Here is a 16,279-nt window from a genome sequence, read left to right on the forward strand (position 1 = left end):
GCTGTCAGTGGTTTTACGATACTGTTTAAATGGGAAAGTGTACGAACGCTTTCTGGGATTTGTTCCAATTCAATCGCATGCCGGCTTGTATCTTTTTGATACCGTGATGTCCCTTTTGACGACCAATGGCATCTCAATTGATAATTGTAGGGGCCAAGCTTATGATAATGCGAGTAATATGTCGGGAAAATACAAAGGACTGCAAGCTCAAATCAAACACCTGAACGAATTGGCAGTCTATGTCCCGTGTGCTGGTCATTCACTGAACTTAGTTGGCGCGTGTAGTGTTGACAGTTGCCTTGAGGCAGTCCAGTTTTTCACTGTAATTCAGAGACTGAATGTGTTCTTGCCTCACCTAAGCAATGGAGGTATCTTTTGGACAGCATGGGCGGAACTGGCCAGCAGCTTCTTTTGAAAAGTCTCTCTGAGACCAGGTGGTCAAGACACGCTAAATCATGTAAGGCCATTCTGAAAAATTTCAATGCAGTCTGGCGTTGCCTTGAAGCTATATCAAAGAATTAGGAAGAAAACCGTGACACTAGGAACGAAGCGCACTCTCTCTTCAAGAAAATGACAAAACTAGAGACTGCATTCATGGCGATTTTCTGGAGTGAAATCTTTGAGCGCTTCGACAAAACGAGCGTAGCCCTTCAGAAACCAGGCCTAGATATTCAACTGCTGTAGACCTGCTGATCTCTCTAGAAGGCTTTGTTAATTCTTTGCAACCTCTTTTTGATACCTTGAAGAGAGCACGCAATGCTAAGTTCCAATCAATGTTATCAGGATGAGGGCAAACGCATCGTTTTGTGTAAGCACCCGGATGGAAAAAGTGATAGCGCGCTACGAGGTAGAAAAAAGTTTATCGTAGAGACCTACAATGTTGTGCTTGACAGTCTAGGCTCTGCTTTGCGAGTGCGAAAAGCTGCCTACACTGAACTCTGCGAAAGGTTCGGATTCTTAAAATTGCTGACAGAAGTTGGAAGCGAGGCCTCTTTAGCACAGCAGGCTGAGAAGTTGGTGAAAACCTACAAAAATGATTTCGAGCCAGCATATTGTGCTGAAATCGTTCAGTTTGCGAACTTTCTGCACAAGTGTGTGTGCCAGGACACGAGTCTCCTGGGAATAATGAAGTTGCTGCACGAAAGAAAGCTTATTGATCTGTTTCCGAACCTTTCGAATGATCGTTTTCCAAGTTGTCACTAATAAAAAATCGCGTTCGTTCGAGCCTCCTTGACGACAAGGTTAACTAGCTTGCTATCATGTCCATTGAAAGTGACCTCCTCCGCGATGGGAGTACTTCACCTCTTCTTGGAATGTGCACAGCACGTGTGACCATTGGGGGCTGTTATACCGTTGTTTTATTTATCGTCCTTGAGCACTGTCCGTACGACCTAATTCTCGGCCTCGACTTCCTTTCCAAACACTGCTCAAATTGACTGCTTTGCGGATGTTGTACAGTTTGATCTGCCGCTTCCTGCCGACGCAACAACTTGTGCTTCACACCACTTATGTTCTGCTGAGTTTGCAAGGCTGTCTCCACAGGCGGCTACAAATGTCCTCCTGACGCCCTGTCCTCCCGTATTTGATGGCAAGTACGTTGTGTCGCCGCTTACTGACGTGGTTTTGTCACACAATATTGCCCTACCAAGCAACTTAATCTGGATCCGTGAAAACTGCGCTCGCGTGCCCATCCTCAATTTTGGATATTTGTCGCATGTGCTGCCACACGGTATCGCCGTAGCGCATATCACTCCTTTGGAAGAATTTGAGATTTCTTTTTTGACCTCTGAATCCTTCCTCAGTACCAACGCACCTTTGTCACCCGCTCCTTTGTACTCGACGAATGCGGACAATGTTTGTAAGATGATTGCCCCTGACCTTCCTTCCGAACAAACAACAGCTTTTCGGCACCTCCTGTCATCTTATCGGGATATCTTTGATTTGGACGACCGTCCATTGGGCCACACATCAGTTATCATGCATCGCATCAACACCAGTGACACCAGCCCCATTCATAGGTGGCCATATCATGTCTTCACAACAGAAAGGGCCATCATACAGAAAGAGGTAGACAGGATGATGGACAGGGACATCATTGAACCTTCCAGTAGCCCGTGGGCATCACCGGTTGTCTTAGTAAAGAAAAAAGACAACTCGTGGCACTTCTGCATTGACTGCCGTCACCTTAACAGGATAACAAAGACGGATGTTTATCCCTTGCCTTGCATTGATGACGCTCTTGACTGCCTTTATGGATCCCAATACTTTTCATCAACTGACCTTCGCTCCGGGTATTGGCAGGTTAGTGTCGATGAGATGGGCCACGAGAAAACTGCCTTCGTCACACCAGACGGTGTGTACCAATTTAAAGTCATGCCCTTTGGATTATGCGATGTGCCAGCTACATTCGAGCGCATGATTGACTCTCTCTTGCGCGGCTTGAAGTGGTCTACGTGCCTCGGTTACCTCGACAATGTGATTGTGTGTTCGCCGAACTTTGAGAGCCACCTGCGGCACCTCACAACCATACTCTCCATGTTTCGCAGGGCTAGCCTTCAGCTAAACTCCTCCAAGTGCCGTTTCGGTCGCCGTGAAATTAACATGCTCGGCCATCTCTTAAACGCCGCCGGAATTCAACCTGATCCACAGAAAGTTCATGCCGTGCAAAATTTTCCTGCACCTTGTTCAACAAATGATGTCCGTAGTTTTCTGGGTTTATGCTCTTATTTCTGGCGATTTGTGAAAAATTATGCCGACATCGCTCACCCTCTCACTCACCTTCTTAAGAAAGATGTCTCTTTCTCTTGGGGACCACTGCAGGAGAAAGCCTTCTCTACCCTGATTGAGCGGCTTACAACTTCCTCAATTCTGTCACACTTTGACCCTTCTGTACCCACTGAAGTACGTACTGGTGTGAGTGGTCATGGCATCGGCGCTGTCCTCACTCAGTGCCAACAAGGCCAAGGCCGTGTCATCGCTTGCGCCAGCCACCTTCTTTCCACGCCCAAGGAAAATTACTCCATTACTGAGAGGGAATGTCTCGCGCTCGCTTGGGCGGGCGCGAAATTTCGACCGTACCTTTTTGGTTGGAGCTTCTGTGTCGTAACCGATCAGCACGCCCTCTGCTGGCTCTCCTCTTTGAAGGACCCAACTGGACGACTTGCACGTTGGGCATTGTGTCTACAGCAATATACATTTCCTATTATGTATAAGTCAGGGCACCTGCATAAGGATGCTGACTGCCTGTCCCGCAATCCCGTGGATCAACCGGACGATACCGATGCAGACTCGGACATCAGTGTTCTATCCCTCTCTGGCTTCCTCCATATTGGCGATGAGCAACGCCAAGATCCTGTTCTTCGAACACTTAGGGAATGCCTAAGCTCCTCGCCCAATGACCCGTCCCTCCGGATGTTCACCTTGCGCGATGGAACTTTATACCGTCGTAGCGTGCGTCCTGACGGCCCGGAGCTCCTCCTAGTCATTCCTAAGCACCTTCGACTGGCCGTGCTCCAGCAACTTCACGATGCTCCTACTGCTGGACATCTGGGCATCACTTGTACTTATGACCGCCTGCGGCACCGTTTTTTCTGGCCCGGCATATATTGCTCTGTGCGCCGTTATGTCACTTCTTGCGACCTGTGTCAGCGCCGGAAGACACCTGCTATGCCTCCTGCTGGTTTGCTACATCCAATTGATATCCCTACAGAGCCCTTCTTCCATGTGGGCCTTGACCTCCTTGGCCCCTTTCCAATTTCCATTAAAGGAAACAAATGGATTGCTGTAGCAACAGATTATGTCACGAGATATGCCATCGCACGAGCGATGCCAACCAGCTGTGCTACAGACGTCGCCGACTTCTTACTCTACGACGTCATACTGCACCACGGCGCCCCTTGCCAGTTACTCACTGATCGCGGCCACTACTTTCTATCGAAGGTCATTGATGATCTGCTCTGCTCCTGTTCTACAGAACACTAGCTTGCTACTGTGTACCACCGTCAAACGAACGGCCTCACCGAGTGACTCAACTGCACACTAACTGAAATGCTGGCCGTGTACGTTTCCGACGATCACCACGACTGGAACGTCGCTTTACCATACATCACTTTCGCATACAACTCATCCCATCACGACACTGCCAAATTTTCACCATTTTACCTTGTGTATGGTCGTGACCCCACCTTGCCCTTACCTTCGGCAGTACAATCACCCATTACTGGTTACGCTCGCGATGCTATTGTCTTAGCTGCCCAGGCCCGATAGGTCATCTGTCATTGCCTCACAGTCTCGCAAAATTCTCAAAAGCGACGCTATGGCCTTCAACACCGAGGCCACCTTTTTTCACCTGGTTCCCTTGTCCTTCTCTGGATGCCTTCACCTCTTGTTGGCTCGTCGGAAAAACTACTTTCCCATTATTCTAGTCCGTACCAGATCTTGCGTCAACTGTCCGACGTGACATACGAGATCACCCCAGTTGGTCAGCCTTCAGTGCCTCCCATCATCACCAGCGATGTTCACGTTGGCAGGCTCAAACCCTATGTCCCCCCATTAATTGAGGCTCTATAACTTGCACCGGGATGGAGCTAACCCTGCTGGGAGGGGAATGTTACGGTGAAGGGAAAAAAAAAAAGGGGACATGGACTAGAGGAAGACGAAGACTGCCCGTTGCCTGAACGCCATTTACACCAGTTGTAAATATACATTATTTTACACTCGTGGGCCTGCTTTTCTTCCTTCAACAATATTTTATTCGTTGTGCATTTTGCTAACCCGGCTGTTCTGATTCATTTTTTAATAAGATAAATGCTTCTCCTTTTTGTTCAAACTGGATCAAGTCCTTTTCGTTTATTCTTTAGCATGCTTACTAGAGAGTGAAAGCATCGGGTGAGACTTTGGCAGCCTGTCTTGACATAAAACAAAGTTCTGTGTCACTCAGGAAATATTTCAGAATTTGGAAATGTCAACTTGGTAAACACCCTGTATTTGCCTTCAATGTCTCTCTAAGCATGTTGTTGCACTAATGGTTTATTTAGCTGTGAAAATAAAAATGCAGCTGCAGTAAACATGTCTTCAAAATGCTACTACCTAGGAATGCACATGTCTGCAACCATCCGTGTTTGCACATGTGCAAAGAAAGGGAGTGGACTGAAGCATTCTGGGCTCAGTGGGTGGCGTGGACATAGAGGAGGGATGAAAAATAATGTGGCAGAGGTTAACCACTGTGGGGTTGCAGAAAAGGTCATCTCGCACAAAGTTGTGCTTCATTCTTTTGAAGAAAAGAATGGGCACAGCAGCAGCACTGCCTTCTCTTGGGGGGAGCAAGAAACATGCTCGATGCCTGCAAACACTTTCAGCACTGTGACTCGACAGCATTGCACTCGCTGTGGAAGCCAGGGTTTGTCTCTGCAGTACAGGGTTGTTGTGCAGCAGTTGGAAATTCGCAACCACACAATGTAAAATTGACCTTGAAGCCACCATCATTTGGAACGAAACATCGAAAAGAGATGATGGAACATAGGTGGTTTAAATCAACCAGAAGTAATTAACAACTCTTACGGCGCTGCACAATGGGATATGGCTGCACAGAGTACTGGGAATTATGGCCACAGGTGAGGAATCAACCACTTGTGGCTCTTTAATGTGCCATTCTTCTTCAGAAAACATTTAAAGAAATTTCTAAATGATTCTTTTCAATACAGCTAAAATTGTTTCGGGGATCTTTTGGTGAAACTACAGTGCTTGCACGTTACAGCAAGCAACTCACAATTCCAGTGCTGAGCCGTTTCTGCATTTATTCTCCACTCGCCTTGGTGTTCTGAGGAAGCCAGACAGTGTTGTGTGTGGGCATGCAGGTGGAGGGATGGTGCCATCTCCGGGACCCCCCGGGGGCATGCGGCCCCCACCCGATCGTTCGGCACCGCCTCGTCCATACTACCAGGTGAGCCTCCAATTTTATAGCTGGGTGGGGGCCACATGCATTGCACGCCTAAAAAGAGCTCCGGGCATAAAATTTCATACTGAGCTACTGCCATTGGTAGAACAGCCGAGACTGAGCATAGCCAAGTTGCACTTTGAGCTGTATAACTAATTTTGTTAATGTTTCAGTGATTTAGCAGTAAACTACTTGAAAGGTTCCTAGATAAATCTGGGCAGAAAACATCTTGTGACTTGGCATTTATCAACAGTATCCCGCTCAAAAGAAAGAAAAAACAAAAACCGACCAATGTAGTTAGTAGACCAACAATAGCACTGGCACTGTGAGACCAAGAATATTGTAATGTTGCTCATTATATTTGTTTGAGGTAACACTTACATGGCGCGAAGACACTAAGACAGCGTTAATCCCTTTCACTGTTGCCTCGCCTTGGTGTCCATTAAAGGATTACCCGCACGGGGAACTGCTCCACGCTCCATGTGTTGTCACACATGGAGTTTCTCACTGTGTTACCTAGAGGGAAATCTGGCACCACTGTCTATGGGAGTTTCCTAATGAGCGCTGTGCCATCACGGGAATGACTGTATTAGGGGGCTTGTGTTCACTGGTGTTGTACGAGGCTTCGTATCAAACGGGTACATGGCTACACGAGGTAATGCGCTCTTAAAATAATATCTTCATTAAATGTTTTTTTTTTCACCCATAGTACATCTTTCTATGAAGTTTACTCATCTACAATGTAGAATCAAGCCATGAAAAGCAAGAACAGACAACAAACTGTTCCAAAGCGAGCGTGGACCTTGTAATCTGTCCTCCAACTTTAGCAGCCCGCTGATACTTTATGTTTCATATAATTGGACATCCTATCACAAGTCCCCGTAATTGAACAAATAATGTTTTTGTGTTATAATAATGCTAAAACAGCTCTTTACGGGCTGTTTTAGTAGGAAATTAATAATTTGACAGACGAAACGGTACTAGCCAGGCACATTTTCAAGGTGTCCTGGCTCTCCGAGGACGATGCTAATCCGAAGTCGTCAAATACTGGCGTTTCCATGCATGCAACAGTGCAGCAGCAGCACAAGATTTCCCTCTAGGTAATGTAGTGAGAAACGCTTGCGATGCCACGCAGTGACAAAAGCCCCTCTGCTTCCTTCATTCACACGTGCAGCACGGATGCAACGTCAGTGTTACCAGGCAGATTAAGCTTGCACGCTTGTATGGGCATGAACATCAGACCACTGCCACATGGGTCCTGGCCCACTATTCGAGAGAACATAATACAGAAGCAGGCATTAGTTCTATCAATGTGCAGTTTTGACAGTGATGCGACACTCTTGAGCCTGCAGCTAGCTTATCAGCTGATGTGTGCAACATGTTGATTTTTTAGTTTTTTTACTTTCGAGCAAGATGTGACGGGTTCGCTGCCTGGCTTGGCACATCGCATTGGTCTTTGGGTTGTTGAACGAAGACAATGCAGCCAGAGTTGCCCGACATGCGAAAAACCACTAAATATGGCTCTTTCGATGTCCTCTACTCGGATGACTTATAGTGGCCGAACAAAGCATCCCAACTTCCTCACGGATGCCTCAAAATGGTGTGATGTGCACACCATGCGATGCGTACTCTTCAGCGAAAACTGGTGCACTTATGATTATACAGTGGAACCTCGTAAAACCGTAGTTGGCCGGAGCTCGGAAAAAGTGCGTACTAGACGGTAGTACTGCTTAACCGAAATAGCATGAGATCGCCCACTTGCCTGTCAAAAGCGGAACTATGAGAGAGTGCGACGAAAGGGCAAAAACACGCATTATCCATTCACTTCCCGCAACAAAAGTGTCACAGGGCCCCTCACTGGGCCCCATAGCGAATTTTGGTTATACGACGCCGACACTGGAAGTTGTTATATGTCCTCTAGGGAGTGTTCTGTGGCAAAAATTTTTCAAATCTGCTAATTAATAGCCGAGATATAAATAAAATAGTTCAGTGCCGCAAACCAATGATTTCACAAGACGAGCTCCACTGCATAGTGAGACACTCTCCACTCGCCCCATTTAGCCTCAACAAGCGAAATTCCTTCCCTGCGTTCTCCCATATCGGACCTCGAGGATCACGTCACGCCTACGTCACGAGCCCCGCCTTCATGTTTTTTTTGCTTCTTTTTTTCTCTTTTTGCGGCGTTGCGCTATTCCGCTGACGGCATCCGCGCGAGCTGTTTTAATGTCTCGTTTTGCCCACCGCACGATTTTGCACACTGTGCACAAGGACACTTGACTAGCAGTATAAATCAGTGCTACACGAACACTGAGGCAGAACAAGCGGATCGCAGAGCATGATCACACACTGGAACACGGTAGAAAATGGCACAGTTTCGGTACCCGCGCACGTGACTGCACGACCGTGCGAACAAGTAGATGAAGTTGAAGTTCTCTTGGTTCGGTGCGAACTAAAACAAAAAACACGCAGACATTCTGTTCGTGTGTTTATTATTATTTCTCCAAATTTCAATTCGTCAATTCAAGCAACAGATCACACAAATAACAGATGGTGCCTTGAATAATTCTCGAAGTCACGTGTCACCACGAGCGACGCCACACTGCGGACTCGAGTATGTAGGTGCAGGAACGCGAGTACGTCACCATCCGGCTTGGAGTGTAGCGGCTGTGAGGAGAAGGGAAAACGGTGTTCAGATTGAAATTTTAGACCTTTCCACGGCGCATAGCGATATAATTCTTTGCAAACACGATTGTTGGTGTGCATTGTATGCTCTGCGCTTGTCAGCTCAAAATGGCCGGCCCTGGTGAGGGGCCCTTTAAACAGTACGTAGTATGGATTAACAATTTGCCCAAGCCCTTGCTTTACTCTGATGTTTTCGTTTGATGTCGTAGTAGCCTAGCAGCATGACAGCGGCCTCAAACTTGCTGAAGCTGCGAGCCAGCTTTTCAGCCAGCCCCCTCTTCTCGGCAAACACTTGCATGGCAGATTCCTCGTTGGCGTTGCATATTCTCTGTGAACAGGCGTGGTAGCACTGCAGAAGTCGTGAGATGCTTTTCTCATTGCGGGTTGCTGTTCTCGTCACAACAATTGCATTCACGAGGCTGATGTAACGCGCAGCGCTGCTACTGTCGGGCCTGCATCGCCCGTGCTGTCGCTTTCCGTCTTGTCCTCATCACTATCGTTAGGCGGCACTTCGGCAACAACAGAAGCAACGATGGCGAAAATTCGAACCTCGTAGCCGACATCTCTTCGCGGTCGCACCAGGGCTGCCGAACAACTTCTTCGCATTCCAAATGCCACACACCGTAGTCAACAGTAGATCCCTGTCACGTGCCAGCGCCGACTTCTTTGTGCCACGTTCGATAGCACGAACAATGTCCAATTTTTTTTGTATGCTGAGCATCCGGTGTTTTTTATCCAAGCCTCTGCATGACGCACGTCCTTATTTGCACAATGCTCTTGAGCACGGCGCTGAAATGATGTTGTGGCTTCACGCACAAATGCACAGGGCGCTTGGGGTCCGTTGTTCTGATCTTGAGGCTTGTTGTTCTGCCGGGACATCCAATGGGGACGACGCACTGCTGGGATTGCACGACAAAAAGTGGAAACGCTTCTTATTGCCACGTCACTATTTGTGCCAGCTACACCCTGATGGGGACAGACAATGACCGGGCAGCTCGAGAGTACGGGCATGATAAAGAGAAGAGGACGTTCTTTTGTGCTGGCCTGCATTCTGCACGTCCTTTTTAAGTACAATGCGGTACTGCGACTTGCCGCAATAAAGCCCTTGTCTTTGTGACCTGCGACACTGGTGGAGGTCCACGTGCAGCTACGCGCCGCTTGTTTGATGAAAACTGTGCCTCCTTCGACGACAGCCATGCTGGCTGGCAAGTGAGCCCATCTAATCTACAATCCCGCTCACAGTCTCTAGCACATTTTTCCTCGCCGAGCAGCCGAAGACTTACTGACGTCGCCAGTGGTCGGTCTCCCAGCCCACGGCGGGGGAAACTGAAAGCAGCGACCTCTGGGGGGAAGGTTGCAAGTCCTCAAGTTGCCGAAAATCCCCCACTGTTGCCAAAAAAGGACGACACCGACAAAACTGTGACTGCCTACCTCGCTGTAAGGATCGACACGCACAAAATGACGGCCCAAGTCAATACCGGCGTGAACTTTTCTATAATGAGCAAGCCGCTGGCAGACAAACCCAAAAAAGTGAGAATGGAATGCACGGGTTCTTACATTCGAAACACTGGAGGCCAGATAATGACACCTACAGGCAAGTGTACTGCAAGACTCGCGATCGCGAACGTAGCTTTTGTCGCCACATTTGGGATTTTACCGGAAAGCTGCAAATCACTCATATTGGGAATGGACTTCTTAAGGGGGGACCTGGGCCTCGAGCAATACCATTATTGATATTGCTGCTAGAAGAATGAAATTTGTAGGTAATATGTAATTTAATGTATTTGATGCAAATATGTAATTAGTTTTTCTCTGTATAATGAGAAAAATATTTTATACAACCTTTCCTGTTCCCATGTTTTGGGATGACTGGCAGAAAATGTTTTGCAGTAAGAAATGTAAAAGTTATGTGAACATATTCCTGAATGCTCAAGGATTGCAATAAGCATTGTCTCATGTTTCTACTTTTGTTCTATTCAAAGTTACAAAAGTTCTAAGTTGTAACTTGACATGCAACATAATTTTTTTTAACTTCCTCGATATTTCCATATGTTTCAAGGTGGAGAAATGTGGTATTATATACTTATTGCACTCCCTGGGAGCCTAGCTATCAGATAAAGCAAAATTTATTCAAATTGGATGATTAGGCAAGTAACTATGTCTCCCGGAAAATTGCTGATTACCAAAAAAATGTGTGTTGAGAAAAGTAGAATATACTAGTCACCATGTGAAAAAAGCATTTTATTGTCCTGGCTGCATAAAATTGTTAGCCAATGGCTCAGAAGGCTCCAGGAGAATAATCTGGATGCGGATTTCCTCTCTGCCTCCGCTTTGCAGCTGCTTGAAAAGCTGCCGAGGACCTTCGCTTTCTCTTCGCACTAACAACGTGACAACAGTCCTTTTAAGGGGGGACACTGCTCTTGATATTATATTCATTTTTTCATCACTATTAATGAAACTTTCCAACCATATTAAGATTTTTGTGCTGATTTCAAATATGTAATTCTTTTTCCAATAGCACTGAGCACGTGTTGATGGGTGAGTTGGTTATACATGATTACAACGAAGGCGCCAAATAACACAACGGACGAAGGAAGGCAACACGGGACAACAAACGTGGTTGTCCCGTATAGCCTTCCTTCGTCCGTTGTGTTATTTGGCGCCTTCGTTGTAATTTTTTCAATAAGCTATTTACTTCTAAAGATAAATGAAAGTCATTGTTAATCATTTGCAGAAACATTAGAAAAATAACCGTGCTATAAAAATTCATATTGGCACATGCCTAATACTAGAAAACATAAGGAACACAATGGTAGGAATACGTTTTTGATATAACTTACATTAGTAACTCTATAGCAATTCAATCATCACTGTTCCAAATGTGGGTTCCCTACTGTCTGATCTAAAGCAGAACTGTAAAAATTTAAAGCATAATTTCCTAAATTTGTTCCTATCATGGTGTACTTTGCACACTCAGCTACGAGCCACAACAAAAATTATGGCTCAACTTGCCTTGAATGTAGAGATATCACTGCGGAAAATCAGCAAGAAGTCAAAAATCGGGTGTTTTGAGAAAACGAGAAAAAAAAAAGAAATACATTCATTTTAATCAAAAGTGCAGAAAGAATATTGCAATATTTTGCAGTGAAAGTGGCTAAAAGCCACCAGGAATGTTGTTGCTCTGACTACGGCCGCCCAAATGTGGCAAAAACATCGTTAAGTGTCATTCGCCGATTCCAGGTGGCTTCCATCGCGCGCACAGCAAGGTTGCCGTTTACACGGGGGCGAGCTGCACGCCGATGCAATATTGCCACAGCACGAGCATGTGATAACGATCTTTATGGCGAGGCCATATTCCCATTTGCTTTTGCCTACTGCAACGCTACCGCTGCACACCTTGCACTTGACAAACGACATCAGTGCGTTCACGGAGTCCTACTGACGATAGCGATGCCTGCCTCGGTGTCAATGGTGCGGCTGCAACGCTGTCGGCGTGAGTGAGGAAATACAACTACCGCTTTGTTGCTGGCATTGAAGCAAGAACTTGAAGTTTTTTGAGCATTCATCTCTCTCTGCAGCAAATACGCACGCTGCAACATTGCAGTGTCAGTCACGCCGAACGTGGCCTCTGTCCGGAACACTTTGACGCGTTTGTGAGCTGGCTAGGCCTACTTCGGCATTGTCCATGGCTTCGGCAGCACTTGAAATTGGCAGCAGACTATTCTTGATGTTCTCCGAAGGAATGGAATGCTTTTGAAATGCTTTCTTCTTTTTGCCAAAGTTGTGCCTCGGGGCGGACTTCCCCAGTGGATCAGACATCGTTGCGCACTTGTCACAAACCTACGAAACGCCCCGTCGTGTTGCCTGCAGAATGAAGGAGACGACAGGAACCTCGCGGTAGTCGACGAATGGGATCGCGTATTTGGACTTTTTTTCTTGCCCGATTTTAATGTCATCGGCGAGCCAGTGGAGTAACTTTTGGCGGGACATTGAACAAGAAAGACCCCTCTTTCCAACGAGACCAAGATGGCTGCAATCGTGCACGTAGGAAAAGAGCTAAGCGTTGCGATAAAAAGGGTTGTTCATGCATGGAATTCAGCTCAAAGTGATGTTATGAATTGATATTGCGGGCAAAATACAGTAAACGAGCAATTTTTCGGACCCTCTAGGGAACGTAAAAACATCCGAAAATTCAGGCAGTCCGAAAAAATGAATGCATGCAAAAAATGCACTTTTTTCATTTTTTTTTTCTCGGATCTAGAGGTAAAGGGCAAAGTACCAGGCTTCTGAAACCCTGCCAAAGCATCAGTGAAGTAGCTATAAAAAGAGGCATTCAAAAACTCTGTATGCAGCCGACTGCCGGTTTATTATGTACATGTGCATCGTCGGGCAGCCGGTCTTATTGCTGCAGTGGCTTGAAGAACTTGTTGATTGTTGTTTGGACGGCGTTCCGGTTGCATGCGATCATATTCGCTTCGATCTGAGCAAGGGTCTTGTCAGCACTCTACACCGATTGAAGAGTCAACAGTGCTCGCGTCAACTCAGCGCTTGTAGGCGGTGCAGGCATTGGCTCCTCATTTTCAACATCGGAGTCTTCTGAATCCCCCACAACCTGACGGACTATTTCCTCGTCAGTCAGTTGTGCACAGAAGTCGAGCTTGTTGTCAGCGTCAACAGACTGTCAACAACAAACCGATGGTACTGCTTTCCGTGCTTCGATGCCATCGGCGAGGACGACGAAGACAGAGTGGGGGCCATCGAAGGCGAGCAAAATCCTCAAGTTGTTAACAGGGAAGTTCACTGACGAGCGTCGAAGCACCTAGGCCTAGCGTCGCAGAGCACACTTGACACAACAGCACAACCACACACCACGCTCGCCAAAACGTGGCCTGCGCATGCCTGCGCAAACAAACCAAATGGTGCCGCTCTGGAAACTCCGCCGGAGGCGAAAGTGCGGCGATGAACACAGCCAGCGTGGCCAGACCGAATCGGTGTGTGACGGCTAGATTCGGCTAGATGTGGTTCAAAGTGGTGATATGCTTCGGCTGCAAGTCGATTTCCTTCGCAAGGGCGCTGCGCGAGGAGTCAAAGGACCTTCCGTTGCTTTAAAAAGTCCGAAAAATTGGACGGCGGGGGGTTCGAGCGTCCGAAACTTCAGATGTCCTTATACATTGATTCTATGGGGCTCGTGGTGGTGCCGCGAAGACGTCTGAAACATCAGGCATGTCCAAAAATTTGGCCGTCCGAAAATTCAGTCTTTGACTGTACTCTTCTGCGAGATGTGAAACTTGGTGAATTAAAGGAACAGTAGCTGTAGGTATTGAAAATATTATTTAAAAAAAATTGATTTTTCTCGCAATTTTTTCGCCTCAAGACCCGTGTCCCCCCTTAAGGGAATACGATGCCGTTGTCAACATACGCGACGGCGTGGTAGCATTTTGTCCTGAAAAAGACACGACCCATGGCACAGAACCCCAACGCCGAGCCGAGCCTTACGTGTTATCGAAGAGGACGTGTGCATACCGCCGCTATCATGTAGACTCGTTTCCATCAGTTGCGGTGCACAGTATAAAGAAGACGCAGTAGCGGAACTTGTAACTGCCCTTCTATTCCGCCAAGGTGTTTCCATCGCCCGTGGCATCGTCAGCTTAGTTGCCAGGCATGCGGAGGTGCTCTTAACAAATTTTGCAAACGAACGTTGGCACATCAGTAAAGGCACCGCTGTCACATACCTGGGTGTAATCGACCGCGCTCAAGACTGTTTTGCCGTACAAGAAGAAGCACACCGGCTGTTGACATTGGTCTGGGCTTAACGCCAACAGAATGACACTATCTTATCAAACTGCTCAAAGAGTTTAAGGACTGCTTCTCATCTGCGTCGTGAGTAGGTCAAACGCCGCTGACAAAGCACCGCATCATCACGGAGGAGACAGCAAGACCCATTCGACAGAACCCGTATCGTGTGGCTCAGAAAGAATGTGACGTAATACAGCAACATGTCGAGAAAATGCTACAGAATGATGTAATCCAGCCATCAACGAGCCCTTGGGCGTCACCTGTAGTGCTTGTAAAAAAGAAAGATGGTATGTTGAGGTTCTGCATTGATTATCGTAAGTTGAATCACGTTACAAAGAAAGTTGTTTATCTGTTGCCATGGATTGATGACTCTTTGGAGAGGCTACGGCATGCGTGTTACTTCTCCTCTATGGCCCTTAAAAGTGGATACTAGCAAATAGAGGTGGATGAGCACGATTGAGAGAAGACTGCTTTTGTGATGCATGATGGGCTTTACAAATTGAAGGCGCTGCCTTTCAGCTTATGCTCGGCCCCTGCCACGTATCAAAGGCGCATGGACACTCTCCTATCCGGTCTAAAGTGGGAGACTTCCCTGGTGTACCTCGACTACGTAACTGCTTTTTCTTCCACTTTTGAAGAACACTTAGGATGGCTGCTGTCAGTTCTTCAAGCATTGTAGTCCGCATAGCGTACACTGAAACCAGAAAAATGTCACTTTGGGTTTGAAGAATTTCAGTTCCTAGGTCATGTCGTCGGTCAAGACGGTGTTAGGTCTGACTTGGATAAAATTGCAGCCGTTGCGAAGTTCCCACGGCCAATGGATAAGAAGTCAGTCAGACGCTTCCTGGGTCTCTGCCTATTACCGGCGATTTATCGCGGATCTTGCGCACCTCGCCTCTCCACTCACCCACCTCACAAGAAAAGATGTTTTTGTATGGGGAGAGGATCAAGAAGCGGCATTCAGACGTTTTACGGCAATGTCTACAACACGACCTACTGTATAGGGGCGACCTGCGCATGCGGCGCTGCGCCAGCGCCGCTGATTTGCTTTTGCTTGTGTGGTTTTCTTTAGTTTTCCAAACCGCCGCCGCGAACAGTGGCGCTAGTGCTCACCCCCACCTACCCCAACCCCGTGGCCGGCCGTACGCATGGGCAGCAAGCATATTTAGCGAGAGCATGGAAGGACGCAAACGCATGCGCACGAAACAATCGATTAGCTGAGTGCTTGGTGATCTGTTGATGTCGCTAGATCTTGATTACCAGATTCTATTTCAGTGACACTGTGATTCTTAGCCTCGTAGGCGCCGGCTTTCGCGTTTGCGGCTTCTTCATGCACGATGGTTTCATGCACGAAAGTCAAGCGGCCGAGCATCAAGAGGAATTTCATTTCATGAGTTCCGCGTGACCGATATTAGGAACCAAAGGTTGAAACCTGAACTAAAAAAAAGATGGCTGGGGCTTAGCTAAGGTTAAGCCTGGATATCTGGAAGCGAAAAGGTTCGGTGATGCTTATGGTTTAGCTTACAGTTATGCTTTATGATTTAGCCTATGGTTATTCTTACGGTTTAGCTTACGGTTATGCTTTATGATTTAGCCTATGGATATGCTTACAGTTTAACTTATGTATGTGCTTATGGTTTAAGTTATGGATATGCTTACGGTTTAGCTTATGGTTATGCTTTATGATTTAGCCTATGGTTATGCTTACGGTTTCACTTATGGATATGCTTTGGTAAGCTTATTGTTATGCTATACGTGTGCCTTGTGCAGTTATGCAAATTGCTTATAAATGATATATACCATAAGTTATGCAGGATTATTAATCTTCTTTATTCATCATTGTTGGGCACATTGTCTTGCGATTTC

The 16,279-nt window shown here is 46.9% G+C and overlaps 1 protein-coding gene across 6 annotated transcripts in view; it reads left to right on the top strand.

Moving 5' to 3' along the window:
- The window catches only part of Bap60 (Brahma-associated protein 60), a 163,794-nt gene that overhangs the window by 23,170 nt on the left and 124,345 nt on the right, over positions 1–16,279 (top strand). For all 6 annotated transcript variants that reach the window (XM_055075767.2, XM_050186811.3, XM_055075771.2 and 3 more), the window contains one exon: positions 5,856–5,941. In XM_055075767.2, coding sequence (XP_054931742.2) covers positions 5,856–5,941 — 86 coding nt within the window. The remainder of the gene's footprint in view (positions 1–5,855; positions 5,942–16,279) is intronic.

Source organism: Dermacentor andersoni, chromosome 2 (genome assembly GCF_023375885.2).
Source record: "Dermacentor andersoni chromosome 2, qqDerAnde1_hic_scaffold, whole genome shotgun sequence".
Classification (NCBI taxonomy): domain Eukaryota; kingdom Metazoa; phylum Arthropoda; class Arachnida; order Ixodida; family Ixodidae; genus Dermacentor; species Dermacentor andersoni.